Raw genomic sequence first — 12,628 nt, 5'->3', positions numbered from 1 at the left:
GCAATATTAATAGAATGGAGGAATTAATAGTCTAGTACTATTATAAATTTTATCTTATACCATTAGAGTATAGAATATCTTAGTAATACTACAAAGTATTATACCTCACAATGACACAATATTTGAGGTACAATTTACATATTATTTAGGAAAAATTGCCCGGAATAATCCGACCTTTGGCTCATCCGCCCAAAATAATCCCACATTTCAATTATCTTTTAATAATCCCACCTTTATACCTAATCCGCTCCTAGTAGTCCCAAGTCACTTGAAACCGGCTAAACAATTTGTGACTTGGGGTTGTTTGCACATGTGTCACTATGTAATTTGCCAAAAATTTAAAATTAAAATTTAATCAAAACAAAATATTGAAAATTTAAAAGAAAAAACTCACGGCCACTAGGAATGGCAACGGGTCGGATTCGGATCCGATTTATAAACGGACTATAAATTCGGATCTGAATCCGAATCCGAATCCGAGTCCGAGTCCGCCGGATTTTCGGACTTCCAAATTGTCCCCAACTCCGAATCCAAATCCAGTTATTTAACATTATGAACAATTAAAACAACAAATAAATAATGTAAAATTGATATTCATCCATGTAAATTTATAATTAATGCCAAAGAACAAAGTATTGAAGTGGAATGATGGACATAGGTGTTCAGAGAAGAGAGAAAGGGGTTACATTTGAGAAGAAACAAAGAAAAAGAAAGGTGGCGGCTGTTTGGGGGAAATGAATTGGTTAGGTTTTATAACCACATATTTATTTTTGAGTAATAGAAAAAGGCCCATGTCGTGTAGAATAACTGAAAAAGGCCCATATTATCTAATAAATTGGACTCGGATTAATCGAATCGGACCCTACACAAGATCCAAGTCCGCTCCACCTCCTATTCGGACTCGGACTTTTTCTAGCGGACTTGGATTCAGACTTTATGTTATCGGATTCGGATCGGACTTTATTCTTCGGATCGGTTCGGATTCGAATCAAACCCGGAGTAAATTGCCATCCCTAACGGCCACCCTCTTCGGTAGAATTACCACCAAAACCACCTTCCCTACCCAACCCACTCACCGAAACTACCTCCTCTACCCAGCCCACCGAAACCGTCCCTCTCCCCTATGAGGGGATGCTAATATGCTATGATGGGTTTGCGATTCTAGAGCTAATTTGTGGCCATTTGAGAGTTGGTTCGTGGTATCTTCCGGCAATTGTTGGTGCAGTATGGTCGATGGCGCAACTGATTGTGATGGTGGCTTCGTTTGGTGTTTGCAGCAGTGAGAATGCTTGTGATTTTGTATCTAACTTGTGGCTGGTGCGATTGCGAAGGAGGAGCAGCAGTAGTGCTGCATTATTGGTGGTTTTGTGGGCTACTGTTGGGGTCGAGTCGGCTGCAAACAAGTAGGGGGAAGAATGGATTGGCCGGAATCGGGAATTGGTGGCCGGAATTGGGATGGGTAAGGGAGATGGTGCCGCAATTGGTAAGGGGCGGTGGTTACTACCGAATTCCTTTGGTTTTTTTTTTTTAATTATTCTTTTTATGTTTTTTAATTTTTTTCTTTTTTTAAAAAAAAAATGGTTATTTTATTTTCTTGATCAATCAAGGCTGACACATGTCTAGTAACTTGTAATAAAAAGTTAGATAACTGGTAAGGGTAAGGACCATTTAAAGCAAATGGGGTATAAAGGTGAGATTATTAAAAAATAATCAAAAGGTGTGATTATTTTGGGGGATAAGCCAAAGATCGAATTATTCCGGATAATTTTTCCTATTAATTATACTATTGAAAAAATATTTATACCACTACATCAATTAATGTTAAAATTTCCCTATTTAATGGTACTTTATACTCACGTTAATATTTGCAACTTAATCATCCTATTTGTTTCATTCGGTTGATTTATTTCTATTAAATTAGGAAAGGGAGAAGGTAGTGCTGTCAACCTAAAAAGTACTTAATTACCCTTCATTTCATAACATGAAAATTGTTTTAACTTAAAGGCAAAAAAGTAAACATGGACATAAATACATCAATCACCCTTCACTTCATAACATGAAAATTGTTTAACTTAAAGGCAAAAAAGTAAACATGGACATAAATACATCAATCAATATACTCCATACTTCGTATTAATCATAATCGTAGTCTCATATATCAATCAATTTAAATTATAATCATCAATTAAATTCTGTATTTAACCTACAGTTTGAGAATTTAATTGTTGCAAATAAGCATACATCAAAGTATACCAAGGAGGGATTGCCTTATAATAATCAAAAGGTGTGATTGTTATTGTCAGATCAGGCAAAAGTGGGATTATTTATTTCCATTTTTTTCAAAATTTTATACTAGTACAAGAATTGCTTGGCTTTCCACTCCGGCGTATCAATCAAATAAGCATCATATAACTAATATATAAAGCTAAACTTTTAGTCAAGTCACGAGAAAACAACACTTAACGTTTTAATTTTTCGCCAGACAGTAATTGATATTAGTTTGACATGTATGATAAAAAATTGGATAGATTTTATATGATGAAAAAAAAGTTAGGTTAAAATTCTATTTTCTATAAAAGTTTGGTTAAAAATTTTACTTTCGATAAATTCCTATATTTCATATGTATAAATTAAATAATAAATTTCAATAAATATCTTATAAATTCTTTAACTTCTCACCACAGCGCACACAATAAATAAGCATTAATGTGACACATTGCTATGTATAATAGTCCATGAAATATAATTTTAAACAAAATAAAATCAAGGAAAAATTAACAAAAATAATCCAAACTATTGTCTTCCTTCTCATTTTAATTCCAACAATAATTTAAATCAAAATAATCCCAACTATAAGGGTCGATTCTCAAATTTTTAAATTATAAAAATAATTTACCACCACCTTTTGATCTCACCACCTACCAACCACTAAAACCACCTTTACATCAACCTCCAACCATAAAAGTATATTGCCAAGTTGCCAGACAAGCCCATCCACCTAAACCACCCTTTCGGCCACCCCCAGCATAATCACCATCAAGCACCACCAACCACCCCCAACAACAATCACACCAACGATTGTAGAACAGGGAGATCAAGGAGAGAGGGGAGGGGAGAAGAGAGAGGAACGGGGAGTCAAAGAAGTAGGAGATGAAATGGGATGCGTTGAAGGTGGACGTAAGATGCGATTGGTAGCAAAACGGGGTATAGGTGGGGTCGAGGGGTGAATTGGGGACGCCACAGGTGGGTGATAAAGAGGTGGCGGAGGGGTTGTGGTGGTGGTGGTGTGGCAGCGAGGAGGTGTTAGTGTGTCCATGGTGGTTTGAAAAGAGAGAGATAAGGAGTGTGTGATGGAATGAACCAGAATTCCAAAAAGGACCAACTCTTTGATACAAAGAATTGATGATGGTCTAGTGTGTGATATGATTATGGTATGAAAGCTCCAATTTAGTTTAGATGTTGAAATTTCTAGGTGTGATGATGGTTGATGAGGTGGTGGAGGGGGTTAGTTGTTAGTGGTCATGTGTTTTGTGGGTGGTGGTTGTGCAATGGAAGAGGCTGAGGTTGTAGGTGAATGGTGGGTGACGATTCTGAATTAAATAAATGAATAAGAATTTAATCCTCAAAAAAAAAAAAAAAAAAAAAAAGTATAACCAGTATCACAAGTTATAGGTAAAATAGACTAATTTGAGAAGGACCCTTATAGTTGGGATTATTTTCATTTAAATCATAGTTGGGATTAAAATGAAAAGAAAGTCAATAGTTTGGATTATTTTTGTTAATTTTTCCTAAAATCAAAATAAGAAAAAAGTAGGTAACTAAGCAATATGGTAAAGAATACAAAAATACTCGGCTACGAAAGATTTTAGGCAAAAAGAAGGTTTCATATTAGGAGGGCTTATAATTTAAATGTTGAGTTTTTTTAAGCAAATGTACGGTGGATATAATTTGTGAGTTGGAAGAAGCTACAAATGTTGCAATGTTACTAATAGTATAAAGTTTACAGCCGATTGTTAAATTGTAATTCATAATTTTTTTTAAAGAAGTTGCAGTTATTAATAAATTAAAAGAAGTATCATCCAATAACATTAAAATAGGTGCAACTCCAAACTAATTTCTTTTAATTGCTCTGGTCATGCTACTTATGTTACTTTTAAGAGCTACTAGGTGACCTAAAATCTTTATCAAAACCACTCACAACTTTATGATGAGCAGTAGTACGTACTATTGTTTATTTTACAAGTATGATTGTCAAGTTATTATTATTCCATTAGTAAAAAATTTGATTAACATTATACGTCAATATATCCTAAATCTAATACACTGTTTGTATTAGTTGTATGTTCTAAAATTTTGCATATAGAAATTTTTTTTAAAAAAAAAAAAGTTTATCCTAAAATTCAATAGACTATCCGGGTAATGTCCGGGGCACAAAACTAGTAATAAATAAAGGGAGAATAGATAAATTGAGAGAATATATTAACACAGGTGATGAGATTTCAAGCAATGACTCCCGCACCCAATAAAAACCCTCCAGATCTTGACAAAGAGAGAATTAATTACCTACAGTATCAACAGGGATTGAAACCAACACCAGAAGATGCACCAGAAGGAGAGTATAGAGCAGTACTTATCCCGGCCAGAACTATCTAGAATTGGACCTCTACTGTTACCAGGATTTATAGCAAAGTCAGTCTGTATAACATCCTGAATCGGACGTCCTGTTGCAGCAGAGCTGATTTCCCTTCTGAGCCCACTACATTTAAAACATTGTAAGTGGTCACACAAGTAGCCTTTTTAGCTTCCAAAATGCTATCATTAAAGGGGAATCAAAATATTTTAACTTACAGGTTTTTAGTGACAGCATATAAACTTGTGATTTTAGCTAAGAAAGAGAGATGATTCCAGGTTCATTGAATTGCTGTTTACTTGGCCTGATAGCTTAAGTAGTAGCTTAGGTTGCAATCAAGATAACAGTTGAAATACAATGGAAATACAATGGAAGCACACTTTTTTGGCAGCTAGAATTGACAAGTTTACACTATCACTTCATCACTACGATTCTTGAGTTTTGGAATATATGCTTTCAATAATGTTAAATATACTACCTGATGATCCATACCTTTAAAACCACAAAATTTTATTCAAGTCCCAAATGTTACTAGGTGAATTATTAATCTGTAAGGTTAGCTTGACAATTTTTTAAAACAACAAGGGTAACTCATAAATTAAATAAATAAATAAAGGGGAAAAAATACACACTTTTCACGAATTTCGAGTCCAACAATTGCACCACAATACTTTGGAAACCTAAGAGGTCTCTGGGGAGTAGTTAAGGCGTTAAGCTTAAGAAATATGAATGAGTTTTTCCCCCCTTATTTTCGGGTTATTTCACATCAGATTTACAATTGTCGTGTTAATTTCCTAGTCTTACTCCTTGTTCTCTCTTTGTTTACATTCAGAATTTCATTCACATTTAACCACTTTTGCCCTACCCCTACCCCTATTATAGCTACTTTTTTTTCATTTTTTTAAAATATGCATGCTAAAGCAAAATTGAAGATAGTATTGGGACCTTTCATAGTTATTGTGTAAGAAAATAAGGGTTAAAACACTAGAAGTGCCCAAAGTACAGATATAATTATTTCTTACAAATAGCAACAATAGTCTCAATTTGAATAGGCTTTAAAAAAAGTACATATTTCAAAACACATGCTACTAGGTGTTGTCCCATCTTAGAGGTTTTCTTCTCACATGAAGAAGACAATAATCCTATACAAAACAGCATTCACGTAATAAACATCATTAAAATTTAGGAAATTTTGACTTTTGCTACATGTGAATCACATGCGTTTCACTTTTGCTACATAGGAAAATTTTTATTTTACTTTTACTACCTATCAATGACACTTTGTTAAAAATTGCTACCACTTAACGGAATCAATTAGTATTTCCGTTAGTGAGATCCAGCCATCCTCAATATCATCTTCTGGCACCACTCCCTCCTTAGCCACCCTAACTACCTCCCCGTCGGCCACCAAAAAAAAAAAAAAAAAATTTAAAACCCCAACCTCCTCTTCATTCTCTCTCCTCTGAATCTCCTCCTCTTTCTCTCTCATCTCCGCCTCCCTCCTCCCTTCGGTCTCTCTCATCTCTGCCTCCCTCCTCTTTCTCTCTCATCTTCGCCTCCCTTCTTCTTCTCATTCTCTCTTCTCGGATTTTGAAGTCCAGCGCCACCCACCCCAGGGCCGCTTTTAATCGTGTTTGACCATGGCACAACCAATTAATTGTTTTTTAGGTCGAATTTAACCATATAAACCAAAAGTTGAAGATTCCATAAGGTATATTTACCCTTTTCCATCAATTTATTGTAATTTTTTTTTTTTTGGGTAGTGGTGGTCTGATGGTGCGTGTGTTGGGTGTGGCTCACTGGCTGTGCGTGTGTGATGGTGCTGGTGCGTGTGGTGCTGGTGGTGGTGCGTGTGGTGGGTGTGGCTGTGCGTGCGTGGGGGTAGTGGTGCTGGTGGTGCATGTGGTGGGTGTGGTTGTGCGTGTGTGGGAGTAGTGGTGCTGGTCTATGTTACTCGGACTCTTCATTTCACCTCACGTACTCGTGTCGGACCCTCGACACTCGGACATGGGTATGACACCGGACACTTCACTTTTAGTCCAAAATCATGGAAATTTTTCACAAAAAAGCCGAGTCGGACGCTTAGACACATACCCGTGTCAGACATGGGTACCCGAGTCCAAGTAACATAGGTGCTGGTGGTGCGTGTGGTGGGTGGCGCTAGGTTTGTGATGGCTGTGGGCTTAGGCGGGTTTAGGGTTAGGATGGGGATTTTTTTTTTGATTTTTTGGGTAATGGTACTGGTGGTGCGTGTGGCTGGTGATGCTGGTAGGTGGGGAGATGAGCTTTGTGGGTGGGGGGAAGAGGGAGTAGGTGTGGGAAAGGGGGTAAATGTGGTCGCCGGCGCCGGCCGCCAAGGGGAGGGGGGAGGGGAAGGGTGGCTGGGCTTTTTTTAAGAGGGTGGCTGGTTTTTTATTTTTTATTTTTAATTTTTAATTTTTTTTTATTATTTTTTTTTTGTTAAAAAACAATATAACTTAATGGAACTCTAACTGATTCCGTTAAGTGGTAGCGATTTTTAACAAATTGTCATTGATAGGTAGTAAAATAAAAGTGAAATACATGTGTTTCATAGGTAGCAAAGTCAAATTTTCCAAAAATTTATGCTTGGTCACTTATAGAAGTATCTGATGAGTGGCATCTCGACGTTAATAGAAGTATAATTTACACTATAGCTGGGCATTACTCCACAAAATCATGGTAAAACATACTTAATCTGTTTTTATTTACTTACAACATACCCCTTTGGCACGCATTTTAAGGGAGAAATTAGACTAGTTCAACGGATAAATTAATTCAACAAATTTTACCACCTATAAGAAAAAAGGGATAAGTTACTACGGTTTGAATTACATAGCTTTGTTTACCTAATTTAATCACCTCCTCAAAAAGCGTGATAAAAGGTGTGTTGCAAATATAAAAAAACAGAGGAACTACAAGATTGCAGAATACTTAAAAGCCTATCACCAATTCAATATATGGCAAGAAGTTTGAAACCAAACAATCTAGCAAAAAAAGAGATGAGTGCATGTCATCAAAATCCCTTTAAAAAAATCATGAAAGAAATATTAACAACCAAAATGGCAAGACCATCAATTTTTGGCCTTTTGCTGCATAATAGGTCATATAACTTACTGGGTTCCCCCGTATTATAAAAAGGAAAAACAAAACTTACTGGGTTCCCAACAGCAAAGACTTTTTGACCAACAAGCAAATCTGCAGAGAGACCAATAGGTACTTGTCTCAATTTACCTTTAGGTACTTCAATGCGCAAAACAGCGACATCTTTGTCTTGGTCATACCCAACAACTTTGGCCTCGTAAGTAGATCGGTTAGCAAGAGTGACCCTGTAAAATCACTAACAACATTTGAAGTCAAAATATTATACTCAGTATCTCACAAGAAAATTATATTCAAAGTATTGCACAACAAGCTAAAATATTAATGTATGGAATGAGGGAACTAATCGAAGAGATGTTGTCATACAAAGTAGCCAATGAGAATGTGACATGTGACCCTTCACTCAACTTTGCTTTGCGGGGAGTGTCTGTGGGCTGAGGTATTGGGGGTTGCTTAACCCTCATTCTCTCAACGTTGCTATATTAATAAAGATCTCAATTATTCTCCACTTCGATATATAAAAGGGTAACACCTACAGATACATAGTACATCCAAAGAATATACTCCCTCTCGCTCACAATAATTATTCAGGATCCGAAATTTGATATTTGTAAAAAAAGAAATAGAAAATTCAGGATTGCTACTGGGATGGAGAGGTAGCACTCATAGCAGCATCAACTTTAGAAAATGAAATAGTACATTCAAATGATAGTAGACAAGAGAATTCAAAAAGGTAAGCGGGCCTGTAACATAATGTGAAACATTGCACAACAGAATTGAACAACAAACCTGAGATCAGAAGCACCACAAATCAGATAATTGATGACTATGTGACCTTCTGTATCCCAAATAAAGCCTGATCCAGACCCCTGGGGAACCTCTAACACATCCGATGTCAACGCATCCTGTCTATTCTCACAAACCAATAAAAATTCATGACCATCAAATATTTACAACCCAGAAAACTAAATCCAATGTAAACCCATACAACTGTTATATTAATAGATGGAAATTAAACCTACAGATAAGGGAGATTCAATATTGCTTTTAAATGGTCAGTACAAATTTATTATTGAGATTGTGGATTGTCTAAAGAAGTAACTAGATTAATAAATGTTCAGCAATTTCACTGATTGACTAATTCTTTAAGTCTTCAACGGGCTTCTAACAGAATTTTGGATCAGTGTCTATAATAACAACTTCATTGGTTTTATGACTGGGAAAACTTGCTATAGCTATCACTTCAACTGTACAAAAAATCATTGTCACCAAGATAAGATAGTTTGAACCAATAAAGCAACAGTCAAACTTTTAATGAAAAACATATGTTTTAAAGAATTTTAATGTCTGATTAGTGGATGCAAGCAAACTTTAAAAACCCATACAAACCAAGTAATAGCACATATGACAGTATATCATGCTGTCAAATATAAAAATCTAGCTTCAAGTTGTACACTTGGAGAAGTGTTGGCTTGTTGCATACAATGGCAAGGTAATGCTCAAGTTTCAAAATGCCATGTTAATCCCGATTATAGTTTACAACTTAGACCCCTCTTCAAGTAAGCAAGGTACATGATAGCCACTCGTGAAGACCAGTCATTTTAAGCAATACCATATCCATACTTGCACATCAATCCTTTTACTTGATCAAGCTTATATCTAGAATCCCATTTTGAGTAAGCTTTGATCATAATAGCCCATGTTTTCTTACTCGGGTCTATGTTGATCTTCTCCATTTCAGTGAGTACATTTTCCATTTCCTCCAGGCGGTTTTGTGATCCGAACATTACCATTTTGCAATGATAGAGGGACCTACAAATTCTCCATCCTGCAGACTCTGAACGCTTAACAAAGTTAGTAAGCTTGTCAACAGCGTTAGAATGATAATAAGCAGTGATAATTGCACGCATCACACGCACGGTATTGACAGCAGTGTGTTGATCAAAAGCAATATTGATAAAATTCTCCATCTTCTCAACCAGCCTTTCTTCAGCATAAACATTAATAAGCAAAACATTCAGCCATGGTCTGTATTCATCCTTGGGAATCAGCCTGATCAACTCATCAATTCTTCTAACTCGATTTGCAGAAGGACATTTACAATAGGAGCATATCATGGTTCTTATTACAGACAGATCATCCTTAACCACATGTTGTTCCCCCAGTTCATACATCTCTTCCATTTTCTCTAAATTGCCGGAATGTGCATAGCCTCTTAGCATTAACATGTACGTGTTATTATCTGGATTAATGTTCCTAGATTTCATCATACAATAGGTGTTCTCCATCTGATCCCACATCCAAGCTGTTACATATCCAGCAATCAGATTGTTATATGTACTCACGGTAGGGGAGAGGTCTGAGTCATATATTTCTTGAAGTGTAGCTTCCATATGATCTATCAACATCAAGCGACCAAAAACAGAAATAAGAATGTTGTATGTAACAATTGTAGGACTACATAATTCTTCCATCTTGAACTCCCGAAAAAGAGATTGACATTTATCTTGCAAACCATTGATCATATAAACACTCATCAATGCGTTATAAATAGTAGATGTCTTAACACCGTTGTTAGTAGATTCGTTGTATAGCTCCACAGCAAGTTCAACATTCCTAGCTCTACCAGCAACCATAATACCCTTGGCATACTCTTCACTAGTAACTGGAAAGCTTAAGCCAGCATGTTTTCTCCTCCAATTAAAAACCTATAATAAAAAATTGAAACCACCAAGCCACTAAGCAAAGCCAACATCCTTTAACATAAGAAACAAACTTTTATCACAAATTTGCACCTGACATGCTTTAAATCTAAAGCTTTTACAAATAATAATTTCCTCCGTTCTCTAAATATTTCAAGTTTTAAAATCATGTTGATGACTACACGGAATAATCACTTTTGGTTCATGTAGCCAATCCCACTTATGGGATTAAGGCTTTAATTGATATGCTTTTAAATAGTCAACATCCTACAATTTGTACTTATAGAACCAAAGACTTTAATATCATAAGTATTGCACGATAATGCATGAAACACTAAGCGCTGCAATATAGGACGGAGGAAGTACAACTAGATTCTAAACGAAGTATAGCTTTTCTTGTTAATTTTGGATCCTAAAACCACACCATCACCAAATAATACAGCAAGATCTTCCTCGAATATATCATTTCTTTTTCTTAAAGCTCCAGATTCTCATAATTAAGCAGAACATGAAAATTCATACAAAATTAAATTCCTGGTATAATGCACCATCGGAAACATACATCATGTCAATTATAATACAAAGTAAGTTCATGTAAACATAAACAAATTCAATTTTAGGGTCTCAAACATAAACAAATTTAATTCTCTAGCAAAAAAATATACATTAAACCAAACAAATAGCAAGCAAATTAACATAGAAAACCCTAGAAATTAATTAAAATTAAAAGCAAATAAAGAAGACCCACCTGAAGAGCTAAATAGGGAAAATCACGAAGTTGACCCAAAAGCTCAACCAAAGCAGAGCCATCATAGTAAGAAGAAAACAAAGAAACACCCATTTGTTCGAGCAATTCATTAGTAGCTTCGGAATCATCCTTAACCTTAACCAACTCATCTCTCAAGATTGAAACTTTATGGGTTAATTTAGCTTTGGCAGTCGAGATATGGCGATCAGATGAAGTGAATAACCAGGATTGAAGCACGCCGCCGGTTCCGGTCGATGCAGATGGCGTCGAAGACGAACATGAGGAAGAAGAAGAAGAGGAGGAATAAGAATGGTGAATTGATGGGGTGGAATTAGGTGGGGAGGAGAGAGAAAGTGAGGGAGAAATGGATGGTGGTGAGGGGAAGATTTTGTGACGGTGATGGCGGAGGAGGAGCCGCCATTGAAGCCTCATTGCTTTTGAGAGATAGTAACCAGTGTTTTTCCAAGGGAGGAGAGTGAATATGAGAAGTTGAATGGGAATAGTTCAAACTTTTGATATGAGTACGAAGTAATTGTTTTATTGCTAAAACATAAAAGGAAAAAAAAAGAATGAGGGTAAACTGTAGAAAAAAAAATAAAGGAATTTAGATACGTATATATACATGAAGATTGTAGAATATGAAATGACATATTTTAAGTTTATTAGTTGAAAAGACAATTTTTATATAATTCAATTCATATGTTTTTTTTTATGTATATTAATTGGTTCAACTTTATTTTATTATGATGGAAATGAAACACTTCATTTTCTTAATTGAATTTGCAAGTTATAGAATGTATAAAGACTTAAACAAAAAGATCAAAAAGGGTGACATGTGTCATATGTGGTTGTGAGTGACTTGTGATGACATGTGCCATATGAAAAATTATGGTTTGTGTTTTTAAATACTAAAGTATAGATATAGATGTTTGATATTGGTAATAACTAGAGTGTATTGGTGGCTTGGTGCAACCCCCACAAAAATCCCCCAAAAAAAAATCGAGGCTGCTACGGACGGAAATATTCATGGTAATAAGCCCCAATCCCCTCTTTAGTCTATAGAGGTGATCGGTTGCGGGCTTGGACGGGAAACGGGTCGGGCCTATACTTCATTTTTTGTCCAACGGGCTAATTGTAGCTAACCCGAGCCCTTTTATGTGGGCTTGATAAATTGTCCAAGCCCGCTCTATTAACGGGTCAGGCTTGCCCGCGGGCTCACGGGCCTAAAATATTTGTTTTACATATATTCAATAAGTGAGTCTCTCTTTATGAGAATTTATGAGTCTCTCTTTATGAAAGTTTTTTCTCCCCTTCTATGGGGTTTTTCTATTTTAGGGTCTATTGGTCAAGAGAGACGAAAGATAGCAAATATTCGGCAACGGAACTGTTATTTCTCCTTTGATGCTGCACGAATTTGTGAGATTGATG

General features: G+C 35.9%; 1 protein-coding gene across 1 annotated transcript; it reads right to left on the bottom strand.

Annotated features, from left to right (window-relative positions):
* Positions 1–9,168: 9,168 nt before the first annotated feature.
* LOC145629140 (pentatricopeptide repeat-containing protein At2g30780-like) lies at positions 9,169–11,693 on the bottom strand. The gene is made up of 2 exons (XM_081681669.1): positions 11,201–11,693; positions 9,169–10,458 (listed from the first exon to the last, which is right to left on the bottom strand). The coding sequence occupies exons 1-2, from the start codon at positions 11,630–11,632 to the stop codon at positions 9,352–9,354; spliced, it is 1,539 nt and encodes a 512-aa protein (XP_081537795.1). The 5' UTR covers positions 11,633–11,693; the 3' UTR covers positions 9,169–9,351.
* Between the last annotated feature and the right edge of the window lie 935 nt (positions 11,694–12,628).

This window comes from Chenopodium album, chromosome 4 (genome assembly GCF_948465745.1).
Source record: "Chenopodium album chromosome 4, dcCheAlbu1.1, whole genome shotgun sequence".
NCBI classification, from domain to species: Eukaryota; Viridiplantae; Streptophyta; class Magnoliopsida; order Caryophyllales; family Amaranthaceae; genus Chenopodium; species Chenopodium album.
Note: the sequence above shows the minus strand (reverse complement) of the source record. Positions and strands in the feature narration are given on the sequence as shown.